We start from the raw sequence: 22,322 nt of genomic DNA, 5'->3' as shown, positions 1-22,322 counted from the left end.
ATGAACGGTCATAACAAAATAACACTCAAAAGTTGTCATTTTGTGCTGTGCAAGAGCAGTGGTGGGGGAAGGAGGATAGATCCGTTATCTGTGTCTCTGGAGGACAAGGGTGCGTCACGGTACGCCTTGGCTGGAGGCCGGGTGCTGCATTTTAGGCTTCCGAAAGCTCTCTGATGTGAAGGGCAGTCCCGCACGAGGCGGCTGGGGACGCCTGGAGCCCGTCCCACCGGGGCGCCTGGGGGGGCCCGCTGGCATGTGGCTGTGGGCGGGCGGCAGCGCCAGGCCCCGGCACGTTGTTCTGCACTTTCCAGTCTCTTGGTGCTAACCCGTCATGCTGGGTAGCGTGGCACGGGCGGGAGAACCAAACTGGTTTGCCTGAGCACTCGTTACAGAACGAGTTTGCAAGGCCTGAGTCTCTGCTGTATCCTGAGGTGCTGATCGGTAGTCACGGCTGGCACGGGATGACTCTGACTTCTGAATTTTAGGCAGTTGAAGCAATTGAATAGCTGTATTAACCAAGAAGATACCTAGCTGCTAACTTGTGCTTGCCAAATAATTACGCACAGTTGTTTCTCTCCTGCTAGCAGGGATTAAAAATGTGGGCATGATTAGAAGCGTCCTGGCAAGGGAACCACGGTGCCTGTTACACTCCCGTTAGCTGTGTTAGGTGTGCCTTACTTCCCCTCTAGTTTGTTGTTCTGATCGCTCAGTCCCTGGAAAAAGGCTCCTTGCAGATTTTCCTCGTCCTCGGTTTGCATCCACGCTGACCAGCACCGCTTCCCGAGATGTACTTCTGGTGACGGTGATGGTGACAGTGAAGCCGCTTTGGGGGGAGGGAGGGGTGTACAAATGATGGAGCGGTGTCTTTAGACCGGGACGTGAACGACCTTCCCCCCGCACGCAGGCGGGCGGGATGCTGGCGGGAGAAGTGCCCCCGTCGGCGGTGCGCGCGGGCTCCGGCGCTGTCCCGCAGCATTGCCGGGCGGGCCCGCGGCTGCCGCTCCAGGCTGGGACAAGGGGTACAGGTCATTACGGGGTTGCATTGACACGTGGCGCCGGGCTTCTGGGGCAAAGCCGGGCGTCTGAACCCGTCTGAGAGACACCCGACCCTGGTGCCAGGGTTACCCTCGCGTTTCCGGGTGTTAAATGCCTGCCTGGTTTTTTCAGGGAACGGTGTTTATCCCCGAGCTTGCAGTTCGCCGGCAGTCCGTTACCGGCAGCGCTCACCCCCTTCTGGAGAGGGGCAGCCGAGCCTCTGCGGGCACCTCGCTCCCCGCGGTCTTGGACGAATGCAGGTCCACGCGCGGCCGCGGTGCCCCCGGTGATACACGCCGGCGACCGCCGTTATGCGCCGGCGCACAGCTGTTGGCTCGGGCAGCCGGCACCGGGGCCGAGCCGGTCCTGGGGGTGAGCGGCGTGTCGGGTCTGCCCTTGAGAGAAGCCGGCGGGAGCGCAGGGGTGGTGCCGGCCGTGCCGCTGCTGGCGCCGGGCGGTGACAGCCGCGCCGGAACGGGACCCGGCTTTCTGCGCACCCGCGGGCCGCCCGTACCTGCGGGCCGCGGCCGGCGGGGCCCGGGGCGGGGGGGCTCGGCGGGGCGGGGCGGCGGCGGCGCGCGGGCGGGAGGAAGCGGGCGGGTCAGCGGACGGTACCATTCCCCGCGCCGCGCGTGGGCGCCCCGGCGGCGCCGCCGCGATGGTCCGTCCCCCTCGCTGCATGTCGGGTAGCGCCCGGGCCCACACGCTCGTCCTCCGGCGGCCGGGCGAGCCCCGTCGGGCGGGCGCGCTCGGCGCTCGGGGCAGCGCAGCCAGCGTCTGACAGGCTCGACCCTTCATAAGACGGCCCCCGCCATTGGCTTCCTGCCCGGAGTATCGCTGCAACGCTGTCCGCGATTGGCTCGCTCCCGATCATGCCTGGCTCCGCACGGGGAAGCGGCCCCGCTCCTGGCAGCCCGGCGGCGGCTGGCGTGAGTGCCCTGCGCGGGGCGGCGGCGGCTCGGCGGGGCGCCCCGGAGTGCCGCCCGGCGAATTGTAACGTGTCTCTTCTCTCTGCAGGTTGGTACTAAGAAGTGCCTTTCCTGACGTCTCTGCTGCTTGGGACCGCTTCTAGAGCAGCCGCTGCTTTTTGCCTTGCTTGCTGCCAGCTAGACTGCGAGGACAGCGCATCCGCCCGCCACCTCTAGCCAGACGCCCCGCTGCCGCCCAGCCCGAGAGAAGGGCGCTGCCGGGCCTTGCCGCGGGCTGCTTTCCTGTAAACGTAACAGTTTGCTGAGAAGGTCAGATATCTTCTGCCCGAAAATCAAGGAGAGGAGGAAAAAAAAACCCAAACAAACCAGTCTTGATCGTTGCTCTAAACTGCTGCATCTGTCTATGCCAAACTAATCGATACCGATTGCACCACAAAACCCCGTTGCAAATTCAGCTGCGTGGAGATTACCTTTCAGACAACTTTACTGAAAGCAGCTCGGAAATCCCGTGTCAGAGGGCCTGCCACGTTTTCATGCTTGCACTGGGGGCTCCGGCTGGCCCTCAGGATGGGTTACTGAGCGCACGAGGCTAGTCCCGGCCACACTGTTTAACGGTCACCTTGCTGGTCATCCTAGCGTTCTCTAAGTACGAAACCTCTGCCGACTAACAGTGTCCCACTGTGAACTCCCGGTGGCACATCTTTTCCTTGAGGTTGCAGCCACCCTATTTTACACGTACTTTTAAAATAGGGAGCGGGAGCGGGGGGAAAAAATATTCTGGAGGTGGCTCTTTCATCATTTCCAGTTTATCAGTTCAGCTACTTGTTTGTCCGTTTTATTGGAAATTTTAACTACCTGTAAAATCTAAAGATGGCTGTTAGTGTCACGCCGATTCGGGACACAAAATGGCTAACGCTGGAAGTGTGTAGGGAGTTCCAAAGGGGGACTTGCTCACGACCAGACACGGAATGTAAATTTGCACACCCATCGAAAAGCTGCCAAGTTGAAAATGGACGCGTAATCGCCTGCTTTGATTCATTGAAAGTGAGTAAATATTATATTATTTTCAAGGATATACAGTTAATGAAAGAAGCAGTTGTAGCCAGAGAAGCCCTGGAGCCCGAACGGGAGCAATGCTGGCTGCCAGCAGTGGGATGTTCCGCTGCTGTTATTTTATTGATGCTTGTTGATTTGTTTTGCTGTTTTCCTCGGGGGAAGGGGAAAGATAGGGGGAATAGAGGGAAGAGACGCCTGGCAGGGCTCAGATCCTCCGGTATGGCTACAGCGACTGGTTCTTTGCCTCCAAATTTTTCTCTGCCTGTAGCTGGAATAAAGGGCACTGCACGTAGAAACAGCAAAGTCACTGTAAGGATTCTTTGTTTTTAATAGCACAAACCACGTAAGCAATATGATGATTTGTTTCCATCTCATAACTACCAGCGGGTTGTTGGTGTCTCTGGACAGCTGATGGTGAATCTTAGAAGAGTGTTTTCCTCCCTAGGTTATTTGGGTGTCTGTGAGCACCCTGCTTGTATTTCTGTGTTTGGGACTGCTGTGGTTATGCTGTCTTTCAGAAATGCGCTTGCTTAAGGGAAGGACAATGCTTAGCAGAAGGCAAGGTGCCTCTAGACAGGCAAGCAGAGCTGTAGCAGAGAGGGTACAGTCGCACTGTGATTTTTAGAAGGCATATCCAAGTTAGGCACTGTAAACGTATGGCTGCTGGTTTACTCTGGCTGTAGTTTCAGTAATAGGTGTTAAGCGTGTGGATCCCACCACCTTCCCTTCATTTTTTTATGAATTAAATAATCTTAGCATTGGAAATACTCATCCCACAAACAGTACAGAATTAATTCAGTAGAGTCATAAAAAATCAAAAGTTGGGAAACAGAAATATGCCTGTCAATTTTTTCTACAGTATCATTTCCTCTTCTTGGGACCAAATCCCGGGAAGCGGAGCAGAGCCCGGGCGTGCGGAGCTGGCTCGTAGCAGAGCTGTGCTCTGGGGAGCGAGCTGTAGCCGTAAGCAGCTACTGCAGGTCGCTTGTGCAGCCAGGCCCCAGTCGCAGCGGGAGCGGCGCAGGAATTGGGTTTGTAGCAGTTTTATAGAAATCCTGCAATGTTCCTGACTTTAAAAATGTGTCTTGTCCGAGGTGAGGGTAGAGGGTGAACCTTTAAAATACTCTTGGGGCCCGAAATACCCAGCTCCATCACCCCCAACCGTGTTTTCACTTACGGATATTGAAATGTTTTTGTTTCTGTATCATTCAAATTTATTTTAAAATTACAGTAATTGTAATGCACCTGGGGGGAAGAAAAATTCATTTTAAAATGTGGAAATAAAATGTTTCGATGCATTAAAAAAAAGTTGGAGTTAGGAGCAGTGGCGGGGCCGCCAGCGCTGACGGGGACTCCCGGCCCTGAGGCGTCGGCCAAGGCGGAGGAGCGGCCCAGCCCCTCTGCCCACCGCGGCCACCGCCCCTGGGCGGCAGTGAGCCCGCCTGGCGCGTCCCCTTCGCGGCGAGGCGAGGCGTGGCGCGGGCCAGCCGCCGCCGCGAGGACGCCGCACCGCGGGCGCCACCACAGCCGCCCCTCTGGCGTGTTGGCGGAGGCTGCGCAGCCTGCCGCAGCAGGGACGGCTGTGCCATACCTGCCAGGAACGTGGGCCCGGCCTTGGAGACTTAAACCTGCCTCTGTGTGGGAGGGCGTGAGAGCAAAGGCACGTGCACCGGTAAAGCAGTGCCCGCAGTATCCCACTGGGGATAGTTTCCCACTGGACTGGTATTTGATCGCGCTGCAGTCGCGGTGGCCTTGCGCTTTTGAGAGCGAGGATCCAACCAAAAAGGTTGAACCGAGACGCCGGAGTTAACTGCATGTGAATCTCCTTCGCTGCAGGAGGCCTCACCCGCGTTCGCTGTACATCGGCATCCTCCGCTCAGGTTTCTGACGTCCATGGTCGCTGGAGGTGCCTCAAAACATCGGTGCTGGCCGAGGAGGCCAGTGGAGCCGCAGCATGGGCTTGTGTCTGGGTGAGAGACAAACCGGGGACTGGCCAGGCCTCCCTGTCCCCAGCGGCGCGGCTGGCTCCGCTCCTGCCATCAGCAGGGCTCTTCCCGTTCCTTTTCTAACGAAGGAGCTAATCACCACCTTTGTAAAGAGCTGCAGGGTCCGTGGACGACAGCGGTGGGTAACACTACGGCAGTGCCCCGTTGCTTCGCAGTAGCCTGTCGAAGAGAGTCTTTGTTGCCCGGGTAAAGTCAGCGCCGTAGCCGAGTTGTCAGCTGGGAAGGAATCTGCTATTTAAAAATACACCCTTACCAGATATGTTTGCTTGTGTTCACGCTGAAAGGTCTTCTTGTGGCTGAGGTGCTTCCTCCATGAGCCGTGTGCCGGAGAGGCTGCAGGGGATCTGGTGGATCCCCTTGCTGCGGCCCGGGGAGCAGGGCCGGCTGGTGTTGCCGCCGCCGCCGGAGCGAGGAGAGCCGCTCGCTCCCGAGCGCTTTCTTTAAAATTAGTTAAATAGCTTGGATAATGTATGAAAATCCCCCTGGTAAACAGAAGATGGAATGTCTCTTCATTGAATTCCCCGCCCGGTCCACGCAGTAGAAGAGCAATTACTCAGTTTTGGTTTTGTTTCACATCTTTGTCAATTTTTGTGTGTGCTAAGCTGAATAAGCACTACTTACTTTGTTATGTTTTCCGCACTTTCAGAAACTTTAGATGTTGTGCAAGAGCAATTTAGGGAAATGTTGTACCAGATTTGTCCAGACCCTGTAAGGTCAGTGAATAGTTTACCAAAGGGAAAAAAAAAATAGTATTTTTTATTAGGACATTCAAAAGCAATTTTTAGTATTTGAATAATTCAGTGTGGATGTAATGTCCTTTCTCTTTTCTAAAATAGCCTAATTGGTTATTATTATAACCAATATATATATTATAACCGGTATGTATATTATACCAATTATTATTATAACCCAAACACCTGAAAATTGACCTTAATGTTAAAATACTTGATTTCTTATAAATGTATGTAATATTAGTATTAACTAAACGGCTATTCTTGCACTGTCTCTTGGACATAAGACAGATACTTAGACACTGAATTTTTCATTACAACCTATGAACGCATCTTCCACTCGCAGCGCTCCCAAGGATTAGCGTGTCTTGGGAAGAAAGCTTTATGTCAGCTGGCCTCAGGCGGCTGCGCGTTGGTGCTGCGGGGAGCTGCAGGCCCTGCTGGCAGCACTCGCTCACGAGCTGGAGGCGGCCTGCGTGCTCTGCTATATTTAGAACGTAAACAGGCAAAGCAGATACTTTCTGAGGGGACTCCGTGAGATGGCAGTACCCTTCGGCTCTGCCCCGCAGACTTTGGCCTGTGTCCCAGGTGTCCTCCGCGGCCGCTGTGCAGGGGCGGCGTGCGCGGAGCTCGCGGCCAGCCGCAAGCCAGTACTGGCCTGCTGGTCGGAGGGAAGAACAGATTTCAGAAGTGGAACTTTCAGCTGGAGTGAAATAATACTTTTTTTGTTTTTCTTCTCCTCCCTGTGAAATGAACAAAATGAACAAATGAACAAAAACTATATATGTAGACGCAGAGCAAAAAACCAAGAGGGGCATCTACTGCCGAGAGTCTCTGCGCCGCGCCGCGTTGCCACCGCAGGCGCCGCCGTCGGCGTTCGCAGGGCTGCGTGTGGCACTGCAGCGCTGATCTCTGGGCACGTGTCATCTGTTGGGAAACGTGTCCTGCCTGTGCGCCGTACGGGCTCGTTCCTCGTTCTGAGCTGGTAACAGACAGCGGTTGTTGCGTGTTCGAAACGTGGGGGAGAAAAGGGAAGCCACATTCATTTCGGTGACCTCGGCGAGGTGGTGCAAGGGAGAGGTCACGGCCATGTCAATCAGAGCGAGATTTTATCATCCCTCTGCTGAATACCCTGCTTCATAATTAGTCCTGGTGAAATCTGCCAGGCTGTCCTTAGGGAAGTGCATTAATCAAGATAAATGCGTGTGGGATAATCTAGCCCTTAGATATTAGGAGGATAATTTTAAAACAAGAATGGTTATGTAGTATATTCAAATCGTGTTCTTGAGTGGCTGAGTCAGCTCCAGCTCTGGCTCTGCGTTGTTCAAACGCCGTAGGATTTTTTTCCTAAATTTGGATGCCTGAAAGCCTGTTAAACTGTCTACAGCAAAAATAAGCTCTTGAGTTCCTAAATCAGGAAACCGGTTTGCAACAGAAATTAGATTTTTAGCATAATTTTAAAACATTCTTCTTCATTTTTTGCTTGGAAAAATACGCCTAAGTAGGATTCATTTTTGAAATTACATTAACTTCATCAGATGTTCCGATAGATGAGTCATCTGACGTTTCCTGAAAGCCGAGATAAAGATGTCTTAACAATGGGGAGATGGATGTCAAATGCAAATCTTGAGGGAGGCTGCAGATGCGCGGAGGCCCCCCGCCAGCCTGCCTGCAGCTTGTCTGGGCGCGCCACATCCTTTGGCTGCCGTGCGGTCTTTCCTAGCCATATATTTTTGAAAGTATAAAAACAATGAGGAAGAAAGTGGGGAAAGGGTGACGAGGGCTCGGGCTGTTCTGTCGTGCTGCCCGGTTGTGGTCAGCGCTGCTCTTAGTTGCCGCTCCACCGCCGTCAGCGGGGTTTCTACGGGCTGCGATCAGTTGTGGTCCAAAACATGCCAGTTCGAACGAACCTGAACTTCACAGGGTTTCGGTGCGCTCCGTCAGCAGTGCCGGGTTTGGGCTGGATCACAGTTTATCCCCTTGGAGCTAATGTTCACCACGGGCACTGCAACTTTCAAGTGAATTTTTGCTCTAAGTTATGCTCCTGCTAAGGCGGCTGCTTCATGCTTGAGTTCGATGTCCTGATGAAGCGTAAAAGCTTTTTCCTACTCTTCCTTCAACAGCTGAAAAGTCTTGAACATCCATTTTTCTCTGCGTTTTTGAAATTCTAAGAAAGGAAGTTCAAGTCTTTTTACAGATGATGGCTGAGGTGCCTTGTGGCTAAGATCTACCAATACATAGCGTGTTAGTATTTTATTTTCTGTTGTTGAAGTACTTATTTTTTAAAAATTAAACTCCTGAACTCTGTAATAGTGACATGCCACGTTTTACTGAGAAGCTTTTTTTTTTTTTTTTTTTTTTAACTTGGTGAGCACCTTATTGCTACCACCTCAGAGACGGAATTGTTAGTTGTTCAAATCTCTCTCCTTCGTCACTGCTTCAAAAAATAACAGGTTTTTGACTTGTCATTCCCCATTGTGTTGTACTTAGTAAGGGTGTAGAGTAAGGACCTTATTTATTTTAATGCAAAGAAAAGAAAATCATGGTAAGGATATTTCATTAATAACGTGAGAATGGCAGATCATTGGCTCTGTCTCTCCTTTAATTAGGGCAGAAGAAGAAATGCAGAGGTGTCATTATAGAACGCTGCAGCAGGTGACTCTTCAATAATTTTAATGCTGGGGTGCACGGCATCGCTTGCGTGCGAGGCAGTAGCAGCATTCAGGCACAGAGGTGAGGTTCAGCTCAGGGGCTGGGTGGCAGATGGACACACGTCTGATTCCAAGGAAACTCGTAGAGCAGTAACCCTTGGAAAAAAATGAAAATATAAACAGTTCAAATTCCTAAGATCTGATTTGCCATTTTTCTCCTCTTCAGCCTGTGCATCTGCCAGTAGGCTGAGCTCCAGAAGAGGAAGCAAAGGGAAAGTGGCAAATATGTTGGGAAAGATGGTGCAATTATTAGCTGAGTGGCAAACAGTCCATTAAAAAACCAAGCAACCGAAACCATGCATGTTCCTCTGTGGGAATATAAATGGCATTTTGAAATCTTAGCAGATATCCAGACAAAGACTTATGGCTCACTGTGGTGTTCAAAGTTCATATTACAGTTTCAGCTCTATATCTGCAGGAAGAAATTTTAAAAAATTAGAACATTGCATTGCAGCACTGTTGATTTTTTAGAGGTACATGATAGAAAACAGGGTGGGTTTCTGTTACTTACAGTCGAGCTGTGCTGTGTACAGCCAAAATCAGTAAAATTCTGAACTAATTTGCAGGGAAAATTTAAAAAGGCATAAAAGAAGAAAACCTCATATCAAGAATATTCAGTCATTTGTCCCAAGTCTTCAAACGAGTGGTCAGAAGCAGCCAGTGAGGCCGCTCCCCTCCCGGGATGACCCCAAGTCTCTGTTGCTCTGTTTTTCTGACTACAGATGCATTGTTTCCAGGGTTCTCTCTCAAATTTGTTGGAAGCAACAAATTACATTTGAGACTGAATATTGCATCTGGTTTTTGACTTTGGAGAAGCATTAAAGTTTCTTTGTTGGGACTGCACAGCCTTGTTAGCCCATGGGATACCATTTAGGAAATACTGCTCGGGGTGCTTCTTGGAAGTCTGTGCTTCACGTCAGGAATAGCTCCCGTGTCGGAGCCGGCTCTGATTTCTTCTAGAGAAGAAGTCTCAAAGCCAAGGCAAGTCTGCCGCCCTCCTACCAATTTGGTCAGATTGTGAAAACCCTGTTCAGAGAAAAAACAGCATTGTTTTGGGGATGATTAGTAATGGAGGCCTCATTAATCCTCTCCCTGTTTCCTTGTGCTTCCTTCTGCCCCATGGACTGGTGACGGATGTGTGGGGCCAGGCTCAGTGGGGAGCCAGGCGCCTGCTCTCCCCGTTTTGCAGCAGTGGTTCTCGCCCTGGGAACCGTCCCTGCACCGTCCCTGCACCGTCCTGCCGCTGGTCGGGGTCCGGACCAGGGCGCGAGGGCAGCTGTGCCCGAGCTCGAGCACAGGCTTGGGGTAGAGAAGGCTTTGGTGAAGAGCAATTACAGTGTATTCCTGTGAGTCCTGTGTCTTTCCTGCCTTTCGTGTCCCTCTCAATGGGAACAAAAGGGAAGAGCAGAGTCCGATGCTGCCTGGAGCACCTTCAAGGGGGGAGCACTGCCTGCGGTGCCGGGGCAGCCCTCCCGTTCTGAGGACCAAGATCCCAGGCAACGCGCAATTTCAGTGACACTAACTGTTTGATTTTGTCCACCGATTGCCTCGCTGCGTGCTTCCTCACACCAGGCTTTTGTTACAGTGCTTGGGGGAAATGAGAGGGAGGTCTTGCTGGTCTTGAAAGGCTCCGAAGCCCCCCCCACCGAGTCCCTGCCTTGCCGGCTGTGCTAACTGGCGTGCTTGCTGGCAGCCGTGATCGCGAGGGACTGACCTGGCGCAGGGGAACCTGCCCGCAAGCAGCACAGCGGCAGCTGGTCCCTGGCCACGCAAGCCTCACGCCATGGCTGAGGCATCCAGGCTTTTAGTTTCTTCGACCAGGGCTGCCCTTAAGTTGGTTTTTGTACACAATAACAAGAGAGATGCTCTTATTCTGATCCAGAGTTCTGTCTTTTTCCTTAATTTGCACAGTGCTACTTGAAGGGCTACTGCTATTGAAATAAGATTTACGTAAACACTGAATTGTAATATACTGAAATATGGGATTTGCAAATAAGACAACTTTTTGGGGGTTCATGTTTGAATTTATTGAAATATGACATAGCCTCTTCATTAGGGAATATCTAATTATTTAACTGATACAAAATACCCATAGAGGTAGTTGGAAGCAGCTCCAAGATTTTGATCAAATACAGGAAAATAGTAACAGGTGATAAAGTGGACTTTTGAAAGAGGGATGATTAATCCAACTCCTTCATCTGCAAGGTGTAGTGGTGCTGGAGTGCTTCCCACCAGCAATGGCAAGCTGGCAGACACAGCAGCTTCACAAGCTCCTGCCGTGTTTGTAGAGGCGACGTGGGAGGCCTCGAAGGACCGCTGCTTCGCGTGACCCACCAGAGGCTGTGCTGGCAACTGGTCTCGTACGCAGGCAATACTGGTGGGAGCTCCGGGAGCTCCGGCGCGTCCCCGGCGGGTGCTGCTCCCGCGCCACCCCTGCAGGGCGAGTGGCTGGCAGGGTCGCGGCAGAGCGGTCCGGTGTGTGCCTCCTGCCCAGCTGGGGTTGTTGTCCGGCTGCGGCGGGCAGCGGGGTTTCCTGGGGGGCAGAACTGATGAGTGCTGTCAGGGGCAATACCCCCCCGGGTGTCTGTGCACCCAGCCCGGAGCTGAGATATGCTCCATTACAGAGAAATGGAGCTGCGTGGTGTCCCCCGCTTCAGAATGTGTAGCGGCATTCCTGGATGTAGCAGATACGTTGGTGTGATAAACAGGATCTTGTTTCCTCAGACTGCATTTTTTTTTTTTATTCCAGTCACTGCATAAACTTCCAGGTTCATAAAAGTGCTAAACTCCGCAGTCTTTTGCACCCCAATGCACTTTGACTGCCAGTTCTCAATCCTGGAGATCCTGCAAAGTTCTTGCTTTGCAGAAACGGGATGCTGGGAGCACTCGTGCTGCTCCAACAGGAAAACGCTGAATCTTTCGAAGTTTGCTCAAAGGCTGCTGAAAAGCGGTGGTGCTCTAGCAGGAGGGTTTGAAGGGGCCGGCTGGGGTAGCGGGTTTGGATTGAGCTTGCATCTCGAGAGCACTTCAAGTCCTGTGAAGTTCCTGGAAAGACTCTCTTCGGCTCCAGATTCCTCTGGACCATTCCTAACTTGGCGAAATAGTACAGAGAGTTAGCAAAAAAGGGAGAGTGTGCTATTTGAAGAAAGGAGCACTTTTTTGAGGAAGCAAAGCGGTTTACTTTTTGTCAGCCTGATTTCACTGATTTGAATGGGATAGTTTCCAGGCTTAAATATAAACATAAGTAGTTGTGAAATTGGGATTTAAATTTGAGGAGGAGGAATGGCGGAGTATGGAAATTGTTCTTTATGTCTGTGCATGCTGTCCGTCCTGCCGTCCTGGCTTCAGGGGAAGGTGTGTGTCCTCACGTGCCCAAGGGTCCGGGAAGCAGCCGACATAGAGAGGGGACGTATTTTGGATCAAAGTGTAGAGAGGGGACTGTGGGGACGTGGGAGGTGGGCGGCTCTGAGGCCACCTCCATTGGGGGAGATGCCGTAGGAGCACATGCTGTTGGACCCTAGATGGAAGATGGCAGTTACGGCTGGGGCAGATCGTGGGCAAGAGTCAGCTCAGGTACAAGGGGGTCTGCAGTGTGCCTGGGGACCAGGATCATTTGTTTGTGGACACACTGAAAAAACAGACAATCCAAGAGTAGCCATGCAAACCCAGGGTAGCTGCAGCTGTACTAGGTAACCACCACTTTGCAGGAGTAAAAGTCATTGCTTGCTGCTCTGCTTAAGTCTTTCCTATCTCCAGGTCATGGATTGAGTTGCTTCCAAGGGAAATACCCACCTGCAGAACTTCAGGAACATCAGAAGCCCTATGGCATTTTAGCCACTAGCAATAATAATGCTTCTTCAATTTCCAGCTTTTCCAATGGTGTTTTCTCTCTCCCTGTCCTTTCTCTAGACGTACTCCCTTTTAAGAATGTCCACAGTCTTGAAAGCATAAAGACAAGATGATCATAAACGTTACTGGGTTGGGACAAGGGGTAATGGTTTTAAACTAAAAGAGGGCAGGTTTAGGCTTGATATAAGGAAGAAATTTTTCAGAGAGTGGTGAAACCCTGGCCCAGGTTGCCCAGAGAGGTGGTGGATGCCCCATCCCTGGAAACATCCCGGGTCAGGCTGGACGGGGCTCTGAGCAACCTGCTCTGGTTGCAGATGTCTCTGCTCTTGGAAGGGGGGTTGGACTAGATGGCCTTGGCACCTTCCCACCCAAACTATTCTATGATTCTATGATTGCTATAAGACACAAGAGTGAATTTTAACAAATTTGACTAGCGTGTGCTTTGTACATGCTGGAGAGAAATCTGAGGAGTAACCGTGTGTAAAAGCGCAAGTGAGCATGCAGAGTTCCATGGTGAATTTGTAACAGCGGTTCCAGTATTTGAGCACAGACTGATAATCCACTGCAGAAGTGAATTTCTTCATCTTGACGGGATTCAGTCTGAAATCCAGCGCGATTTCAGTGCTATTCTTCTATACTGGGTGAGGGAGAGGTTGCACATTTATTTAGAGAGAACTCTTTCCAGGCTTGACTGGCCCATGGAGAGGGTTTCACTTCACAGGAGCCTGGCAGATTTTTAGCTGTGTGTAGCAGCTAGCATAGCCCTGTCAAGAACAGCGCACGTTTTTCCTTTGTTCGTTAATACAGGAACAAGAGTACTTACGTTTAACTGAAGTCTTCTGAAAACAACAGAATGAAGTGTTTGTTGGGTTGATGGTTGGACTTGATGATCTTGAAGGTCTTTTCCAAGCTTAATGGTTCTGTGGCTCTGTGTTTTCTGGGACCTCAGGACTCGCTATAAGCTGACATTGGTGAAGCAAATACTTTGAGAATAAAAAAGCGTACACTGGGTCCTGCTCTTCGAGCAGAACGCAGCCGTCGGCGTGCAGCAGCGCGGGGCACGCTGTGCAGCTCGAGGCAGGGCGAGCTGGAGCTGGAGAGGCTGCTGGCTCTTTTGTCACTTCCCGTTTTCTACAGTGGAGTCGGGGTTGGGAGCCAGCTTCTGATGGTGACTCGTGCCTGCCATTCAGCTTTCTGGTGGCAGGGCGTGCTCAGAAGATCATTTGCATTCACGTCTCCTTGCTTGTCCAGTACCCTGGTAAAATCCTCCCTGCAATGAGCTGAGCTAAGAGACAGCTCGGGTTTGCGCTGTGATTGTAACCAAATAAAAATGCGGGCAAGCTGGGAAAACGCCTGACTGGGCAAGCTGAGCGGTTAGAGATTTCACACTCCAAGTAGACGCTCTGTGGAGGAAACAGGAGATTTTATTGTATAAATTGTATTTATTACGTTGTTATTTATTCCTGTTGTTTATTGAACACTGGGGCTGCATCTGGTGCTTTATGGAGCCGAGTAAGATGCTTCCCTTGCACAAGGCACGCAGGTAACAGATGGATGGGTACACATAGATATATAGGGCAACTTTATTTCAAAGTAAAGTACCTTAAAATGCAAAGTTCTTTTTGACAGGGGAGCACGAGGAATTGTTTCACCAAAAAAAAAAAAGTAATTTGTGATTAAATATTTCCAGTTGATGCTGGAAGGGACTTGTGGAGGGTTTTGTCGGTCAGGGGAATTTCTCACTTGGCCAAGCATTTGTCGCACAGAAGTGAATGTGCATGGAGCTGCAAACTGGCAAAATATACCTGCAGCAAAAGGGTAAGCACGCTGTAGCCAGAACTAAATATTTTAGTCTTTTTTTGTGGCTGGACTGAACAGGAGGAAAAAAAGGCATTTTAGAACAGTAGTATCATGCAGCTTCAGTTAAAATTGGCTTTTTTGGAAATTATTATGAACTGTGGAGAGCACAAGTGAAAAGAGTCTCCAGACTGTAAAGTCAATGCTGCTTTTCATTGCATTGGAAGTAAAACTGCACTGTCCCAATGGTACTAGCAAAGGTAGTGTCAACAGAGGGTTAGACAAAGTATTGATGGAAGTATTTAAATATTGTTGTTCCCCCCCCCCGCCCCGGTAACTTACTTGTTACAAGTTATTTGCAAGTTGTGTTTTGTGTTCAGAAAACATTCTTGGTGTTAATTTTGTTAACGAGCAGACAGAGCCGTGATCGCACGGGTGCGGGTTCTGTGCTCTCACCTGTGGAAGTGTTGGGCGTGTGGAGTGGCGTTGCTGCTGAGGGAAGGTAAATTTGCAAGGACGCTTATTGGACTCGTTAGGAGGAGTAAACCTAAAGGCATGTGATAATGTTGGTGAGAAATTCACTTTTCTGCATGCAATTGTTAAATAAGCCTAACAGCAACAAGTCAACTAAAATACGTGTGAAATGTAAGGAAATAGATGCGCTGAGCCAGGACCTTTTTCAAGACGTAGCAGACGGTGCTACTCGAGGACTGAAGCAAAGCGGAGTGGGAGAGCAGGACAGAAGCGTGGTGGGTGCGCGCCGGCAGTAGGATCTGTCCGTCTGGACCGAAATAAGCCCTTCTATTCCGGCCTCTGGACTCCGACTTGGCCCCTGATGTGGCCGCCAGCTCGACCTGTGCTTCCAGCGGTGGCCAGGGATTGCCTGGCTCCCGGGAACCGTTGCGGCAGACCTCAGTCAGCCCAGGTAAACGGACGTAAAAACTCTTTAAATGGCAGCCCAGTAAGATGCAGCACAGTAAAGGGGCCGTTCGCTAACACGGTGAGAGGACCTGTATGAAGTGTCATGAGTAAAACTGAAGGGAGGCGAGTTGAAAAACTGGTGACTCAAATGAGAGAAGAATGAGTGCTATCACATAAATTGGGAAATAAGGCCAGCTGTGTAAATGGCCTGTATAATTTTTCAGAAGTATCTAGATATGTACATGAGGGAGAAAGGCACAGTTATTGTATATAAACCAAAATTTAAATGCCTGCACAGTGTGATGCAGGCATGATGTGACTTTTGTTTGTGGTACAGCTACTTGTATCATTAAAATAAATGAACTGGCAAAGATAAGAATGCCATTGTGAGAAGGCAGAAACACCAGCTTTTTGGCAACTGTGTAGCTCATGGATTACTGTGTTTAAAGCTTTCCTGGAACATTACTTTCCAAAAGCCTGGAAATTGTCTGAAATAAGCTTAAATTGTGCACAGGGTCCAAGTCTGGTTTAGGGACTCTGGCTTCTTCAGGGGTCTTACAGCGATGCCTGTTACCTTGCCATTGTTCAGCTGCCCGCTGCAGTTAAACTGCGCTGGAGCAGGACCCCGCAGCCCTCTGCGGGAGGGATGCCAGCAGCAGCTGAGACCGGCGCAGGATCCGTCCGCTGCTTGTCGCAGCCGACAGCTGCGTTTTCCTGTAGTCGGCACCGCTAAAAGGCAGTCATTGAAGTAGCTGTAAATGATTAAGGTTTTTTATGTACCTGGTTACTTTGAATAGAGTTGGGTGTTCCAAAGTGCCTGCTGTATGCAGTGTTGCTCGTTTTACTTTAAAAAAAAAAAAAAGTTTTGAATCACACAGATAGTGAATTCAAATGCTGATTTCAAAAAATGCAGAAAAAAATGACTCAGGAATTATTTCTCATTTGGTTTTAAAACCTTCTTGAAGTGCTGGGGTGAGGGTTTTGTTTTGGTTGGTTTCTTTTTTTTATTTCTCCACTGCAGGTATAAGTTGATGTGGCTTCTTGATGTCGAAGTAAACAGCTCTTCCTGAGGAGAGGTGCCAGTTGTGCTGGTTAAGGTCCAGAATACCAGAATTTCTGGCTGCTTTTTTATATCATGTCTCCTATTTGAACTATGGATGGCTTGATTTTATACTTAGGGGGAAAAAAAAGAAGGGAGAAATAGAAGAAAACTTGATTGAGTATAAACACAAGTATCTCATACCAAAATGATCTGGAACACACATATCATGAAGTGGTTAGTCATAATTAACGTTCGTTTAACTGTCGTCATGTTACTGACCCCACTTGGGACCCGGTCAGTCATGTGGGCGGCAGCGTCGCTCCTTTGCCCTCGTCGCGCAGGTTCGTTAGAGGAGTGCCCGCCCGGGTCGCGGGCTGTGCCTGCAAGCGGCACAGCGCCGTTGCCCCACTGCGGCGGGGTGCTGGAGCCTGCCCCAGCCCTGCGGCGCAGCTCGCCTGCGGTGGCGCAGGCATGCCGACGGGATGGGAGCCGTGCGTATTGAGATGAACAGGGTGCGTTACGAGCAGTTTCTTTAAAAATATCTACGACTCTGTATGGAAGGAAGAATACCATTCTAGTTGCTCTGTGCCAGATTCTGAATGCAGCTACTGCACTTACTCCTTCCTTTTTAAAGTATTTCTTGAAATCAGAAGGTTTTTAAATCTCATTCTATTTGGTATATAAGAAATTGAACCAATTTTCTTAGGTCCGTTTTTACTTGCTTTAGTACATTAAAGAGATATTTTTGCAGGGAGTTCCGTAAGGGGGAGGTTGCTTGGTTTGCTTGTTTTAATTCAAGGCTGGAAGAACAAAGATGCTTAGGTGCTAAAATTTTGATGTAAATGACCTTATCGTAGCCAGCTGAGGAACCGGTACATCGTTAATGCCGTTTGCCTCAGTTTTTACGGTGCATTTAGCTGTAAGTGAAAGCAGAGAGCGTATACGTGCCTCGGGTTTTGGAGGACAGCTGGGGGCAGGAGGAGAGCTGCGGCGGGGCGGACGGGTCGGCAGAGCGGGCTGCGCGCTGGCCCCTCGCCCCTTCTTTGCACGCGGGTTTTCACCTCGCATCTTGGAGGGGAAGCCCTTGCTCAGACGGAAAGCGGGAAAGCGGGAAAGCGGCAGCTCTCCGAACGGCGGCCGGCTCTGGCTGCTGGCAACGGGTGGGTTTGATGTCCTCCGCCGGGAAGAAGCAGCGATGACCATGGGCATTCTTCAGCTTACAGAAATAAAACGTGTGATTAAACCTCCAACTGGAAGAGACGACAAAGCAGAAGAAAGAAAGAAGTTAAAAGGAGAGACAGAAGACAGAAAAAAGGCACGAGGCTGAAGGAGGCCAGGTGCTGTTACACCACCTGAAAGATGCCGAAGGAGAAAGGACTCTGTTTTCAAAGTGTGAGCAGACAGCCGGGGAAGAGGAAGAGAGAGTAAAACACGAGAGATGTCGAGAACGGGACTGCTGAGGGCAGTGTATCGGTTGCATACAGAAAGGCTCTTAAATTCCTTCAGAAAATGCATTTGTTCTCAGTTTCTGCCAGCTCTTTGCAAGATGGTTTTTGTACCTAGTTGCAAACGTGGTTACTGGCGTGATTTGAAGTATATCTGAAGAGAAAACTAATAACTTAATGGATTTTTAAATTTTTTTTTAATATGGGAGAAAGTGCATCTAATTTTGCCTTGTTGGGATCTTTACATTCGGCTTAAGTAACTAAGGCACTGAAAATATAAAGGGACGCAGAGGCTGCCTCTTAATGTTTCAGGCCATTAGCTGAAGATATTTAATGTCTGTAAATATGTAAGGTATTTTTACATTATGTTTGTCATGCATTTATTCTTTAGATGTTTCTGGTGATTTTAGATGTGTAGATACCTAAGTGGTTAGACACTGAAAAAATGTCTACAGTGGAGCTTTCAAGTTGCTTGTTACAAAGCTTTCAACTAAGTGTTTTACTCTGTGCTATACATGTATGCGTACATACACACTGCGTACTATTTATACGCACGTTATATACCGTATGTGTTATACATATGTGCGTGTATACAAACTTCACCCATTAATGGCAGAAAGTAACACAAAGCAAGGCTCACTGACGTCGGGCGAGGGGCAGGAGGTGCAAATTTCTAGGGCTGTGCAGTTTCGGGGTTTGCGGGGGCTGATCGCCGTCGCCTGGTGTCAGGCGCGGGGAGGCCCGGCGTAGCGGGAGCAGCTTTTGGGAGATGCTGGGTTTCCCTTTCCCCGGGGCGGCCGCGCGTGCCCTGGTGCTTCCCGGGCCGCCTGCGGCGAGGCCGGCCTGGCGCCGCGGGGGCTGAGCCGCCCCGGGCCGCCCGGCCCTGCTTACCGGCGCGGCGCCCGCCTCGCCGGCGTGCGAGCCCGCTGGCTTCGGGCCCAGGCGGGCGCTGCTGCACGTGTGCTTGGGAGGATCGTGGAATTTAAGTCGATCTGTTACCAAAATTGCTCTGAGCTTCCAGCGAGGGGTTTGGATTCTGGTGAAAGCGTTTGGCACCCGGGGAGGTGTTGTCGTTCACTAATGAGCTGTGAGCCGGCGGGCGCGGGCGCGTGTGCGCACACACGTCAGCAACAGTTGTTTGTAATACCTGTGCTGTGCGTTTGCGTAGCATAGGTGCCGAGAGGTACGCCAGCTCTTACAGGATTTACTGATCACGGCGCCTTGCTTTCTCTGGCTTTTTATCTATCTACAGCAGGTGCAGGTTTTCAAGTCGGGCTGTTTTTAAGAGCTTTTTTGTGCTTGCTTTCTCTTCGGCGTCAGTTGACTCGTGTGCAGGAACCCCGAAGAGAGCTCCCCGCGGAACGTGTGGGTGAAAGGCGGGGGAGCGGCGCTCGTGGTGTTTACCAGAAGCAGGGCTTTGGGCGACGGGTAGCGTTTCGTTCCCTCCAAAGACACGAGGCAAACACCAGGTGACCTGAGAAGGATTAGGCACCTGCTGACTTCTTTTTTTTTCCAGTGGTAAAGCTTAAAGACTTAGCAAAGTAGGGGAAATACAATAGATGAACTTTTTAATTATTTTTTAAACACCTGTCTTTAGATTTGCAAAATCTGTAAATAAAACTTCTGCAGTGAAGTATTTGAAGTATAACAAAGCATTTTAGGAAAAAGAAAACATTCACAAAAGCTACGGCTTAGTCAGCGCTTTCCTTTCACACCCCACTGCAAAACATCCCCGTCTTCCTTCCCGGTGAGGCCAGGGAGAAAGCAGTGTCTCCCGTAAGCTGGGACCGGGCTCGATGAGCGTGGCTTGCCGGCCACTCCGCGGGCGTTGGGAGGTGAAAGTTTTGGCAGGATCAGCAGGTCCCCAAGAGTGTCTCATTCCTGTCTGTGGTGTCTGCTTGTGGAAAGCTGACGGGGAGACGAGTTTTCATCCGCTCTGGCCCTGCGCGGCTGGGGTAGACGCAGCGCGCTGCTGTGCTCCGGAGCTGCCGAGGCCGTCACCGTGCGTGGTGAGCAGGGTGGGCTCCACCGGCCGCGGCGGGCCACACCCGCGCGGCGTGTCTGGGTGCGCCGGGGCTGTGAGTCGTGCGCCGGCGGCAAGGGCGGCCCGCTGCGATCTGGAGTCAGACTCTGTTGGGGCGAGGCCGGGTGTTTAGGTCAGCACCCCGCAGCAGCTCCGGCGGCGCGGCTGCTGGACCGACAGACGAGTCTGCTGAAGCAGCACAGACCCGACAACTGCGTTACGGGTGGAAAGCGCAGGCGCAGCGAGCCCGCTGCGCTCCAGGGGCGTCAGGGTCGTATTCAGACAGGTCCTTGGTCTCCCTGCTGTAAGGCCAGTCTCACCTTGCAGTCTGTCTCATGCACCTACTGGTATTCAAAGGGGGAAAAAGATGACCCTGAAAGTAGTTTGGTTTTGTTTTCTATTTATGTTCTTCTCCCTTGTTAACTGCACTGGTTTGAAAAATAGCTGAGCTTGGCCTTAATCTATTTTATTTCCCGTGACAGTTCTTAAAACTTTATGATGTAAATTACACTGTCAAAATTACTTTCTCGGTTTTATACTTTATCTACCGCTGATTCCAGAAGGGCTCTGGAGCTGAAACATCCCGTTCCTGTCTGACTTTCTTCAGTCTCTGTGTGTATGTGTTCTGATAAAGGTATGGATGGTTGTGGTGGGTTTCCTCGGCTTGTACCTATGGACAAATGTTACTGCTGTGTGTATTTTTGCAGTACAGTGGTTTGTTGTTAATACTTTTTGAAAAGCTGTGCTTTCCTCATTTTGTTCCCCTTATACCTTCCTTGAGACCGGAGAGAACTGCCGTCGGTCTCTGGGAAGGTGCGGCACCTTTCTGACAGCCGCAAGCCACCTCGCGGTGTGAGCTGGCCGAGTGACGCTGTAGGGTGTTACCGCTGCGATTTACTGTGAGCGCACAGCCCTCGGCCTGCGAAACGCTGCGTGGCGCGTCGCTGCTCGGTGTGGCACCGGGCCCGCGGGTGCAGGCTGGCGCTGGCGGCGTGGGTGGGGGTTTCCCTCGGGGTGGGAGGTCGGGAGCCTGGGACGATGGAGGGCTGTTGTCATCGTGGTGCACTCTGTGGCCCTGCCTGTGTCGAGGAGATAAAGTGGCCATGGATCACTGGGGCGGCATCCTTAGACACCGGCGATTCCGTCCCACGTCTCTTGAATTCTTGGCCTTTCTATGCATTATTCCAGCAAATGCAGCAGCTGGTGCCAGGCGGCTCCTCCAAGCTTTTTTCAGGCTGCTGTGTTGTATTGACTTTGAGTTTGTATGTAAAAAGGAGCCTTCAGCAGCTGGAAGGGCCTTTTGTGAATTAAGAAACTCTGCTTTGTGCTTAAACAAATTGAAATAGCGTTTGCTAAAAATACACCCATGTTTAATTTTTAAAATTTGGAAAGCATTGCTGGATTTTATTGTTGTCTGGAGCACAGCAAAAGGTCACTTGTCCAGCACCATCCATAGTTGCTTCATTCTTTTCTCTCTGTTCTATTTAAATTACGAGTAGCAAAATGTTATTAAGTGACTACGTAAGTTCTGTTCTGCTCGCCTGACAAAGGACTCGGCCAGCTTCTGCTCCTTAGCTTTGTTTAAGAAGTGCCTTAGCCCTCGGGAGCCGAGGAAGGCAGGGGTTTCCAGCAGCGGAGGTATCGCTGTGTCGCCTCCACTGCTCTGATGGCTGGGGACCTGCTTCGCTGCTGGCCGGGCCCCTATTCCCCGGCTGAGGCACTCGCTGCCGAGCATGCGCTGGGGACGGGGAACTCTCTCTGTGGGCCTGCCTAATCCAGGTTCAGATGCTGTTGGCAGCGCCAAGTCCCGGAGCGCATCAGCAGCATGGGTCCTGCTTGCTGTCTGATCTTGCCATCAACACCGTGAAGCCTGAGGAGGAGGATGGTGCGTGGTGTGGCACCACCTGGAACAGCGGTGGGAGCAACCACGAGCAGCAACGCCAGTTCTCCCTCCAGCCTTCTTCCTCCTTTCTTTTCGTCTGGGCTGCTCTTCTTCATCCTCTTCTTCATCCTCCTCCCATGTCTGTGACAGGAGCGGACAGGCTCCAGCCCTCACTCTTCGAGTGGGAGAATTCATTTTGCCAGCCCTGCTGAGAAGCCTAAGCGGCTTCACCCATGCAAAGGAAGAGGCCATGTCTTGTCCTTCGCCATCGCCCTTGGACTTGTTTTCTTGTAGGGAGGTTATAGTGTAGAAAGTTGCTTATAGTGTAGAAAGCTCTCATTTGCTGTTTCCCATCTTTCTTCTTTGACTACCTTTGGAGCCAATGTGGTCTCGCTTTTTTTTTTTTTTAAATGTGGGGGAAAAGAGGGGCATGTAATGGTGGTTTTATTTCCTTTTAATACTCAGAAATGAGTTGTTTCCTCCCTCATAGATCTGTGTGGAATATATTAAAGGAGAATTTAAGTTCTTGAAGAGCGAACACCTGTAACGCAGCTCTCCGGCCCAGCCCTGAGGCCAATGCTCTCATCTCTGTGGCCTTGATTCTGCCTGACACGCGCTGACCTTAGGGAAAAAGTGCTTCTCAAATGAGATCATGATACGCTGGTCTTCCTTCTGAATGTCACTTTTTGTTTCATCCGTTCAGTTGGCTCCCACACATGGAAAATTTTTAATTTCCCACCAGCTATGTGGCTGAACACTTCAAGTGAGAGCGTTCAAGTCTTCAGGTCATGGGCATGTTGTTGAGCTCATATGCGCTACAGCGATATCGGCAGAGGCTGTTTTCTTCTCGGTGTGTCCAGGAAAGGAAGTGGAACTGTTGAAACATCTTACAACG

At 50.8% G+C, this 22,322-nt stretch overlaps 1 protein-coding gene across 17 annotated transcripts in view; it reads left to right on the top strand.

Annotated features, from left to right (window-relative positions):
• Positions 1 to 2,834: 2,834 nt before the first annotated feature.
• The window catches only part of MBNL1 (muscleblind like splicing regulator 1), a gene marked incomplete at both ends in the record, with an annotated part of 74,675 nt that continues 55,187 nt past the window's right edge, over positions 2,835 to 22,322 (top strand). For all 17 annotated transcript variants that reach the window (XM_082003935.1, XM_082003932.1, XM_082003931.1 and 14 more), the window contains one exon: positions 2,835 to 3,008. In XM_082003935.1, coding sequence (XP_081860061.1) covers positions 2,835 to 3,008 — 174 coding nt within the window. The remainder of the gene's footprint in view (positions 3,009 to 22,322) is intronic.

The sequence above is a fragment of the Phaethon aethereus genome, assembly GCF_964289735.1.
Source record: "Phaethon aethereus genome assembly, chromosome: 9".
Classification (NCBI taxonomy): domain Eukaryota; kingdom Metazoa; phylum Chordata; class Aves; order Phaethontiformes; family Phaethontidae; genus Phaethon; species Phaethon aethereus.
Note: the sequence above shows the minus strand (reverse complement) of the source record. Positions and strands in the feature narration are given on the sequence as shown.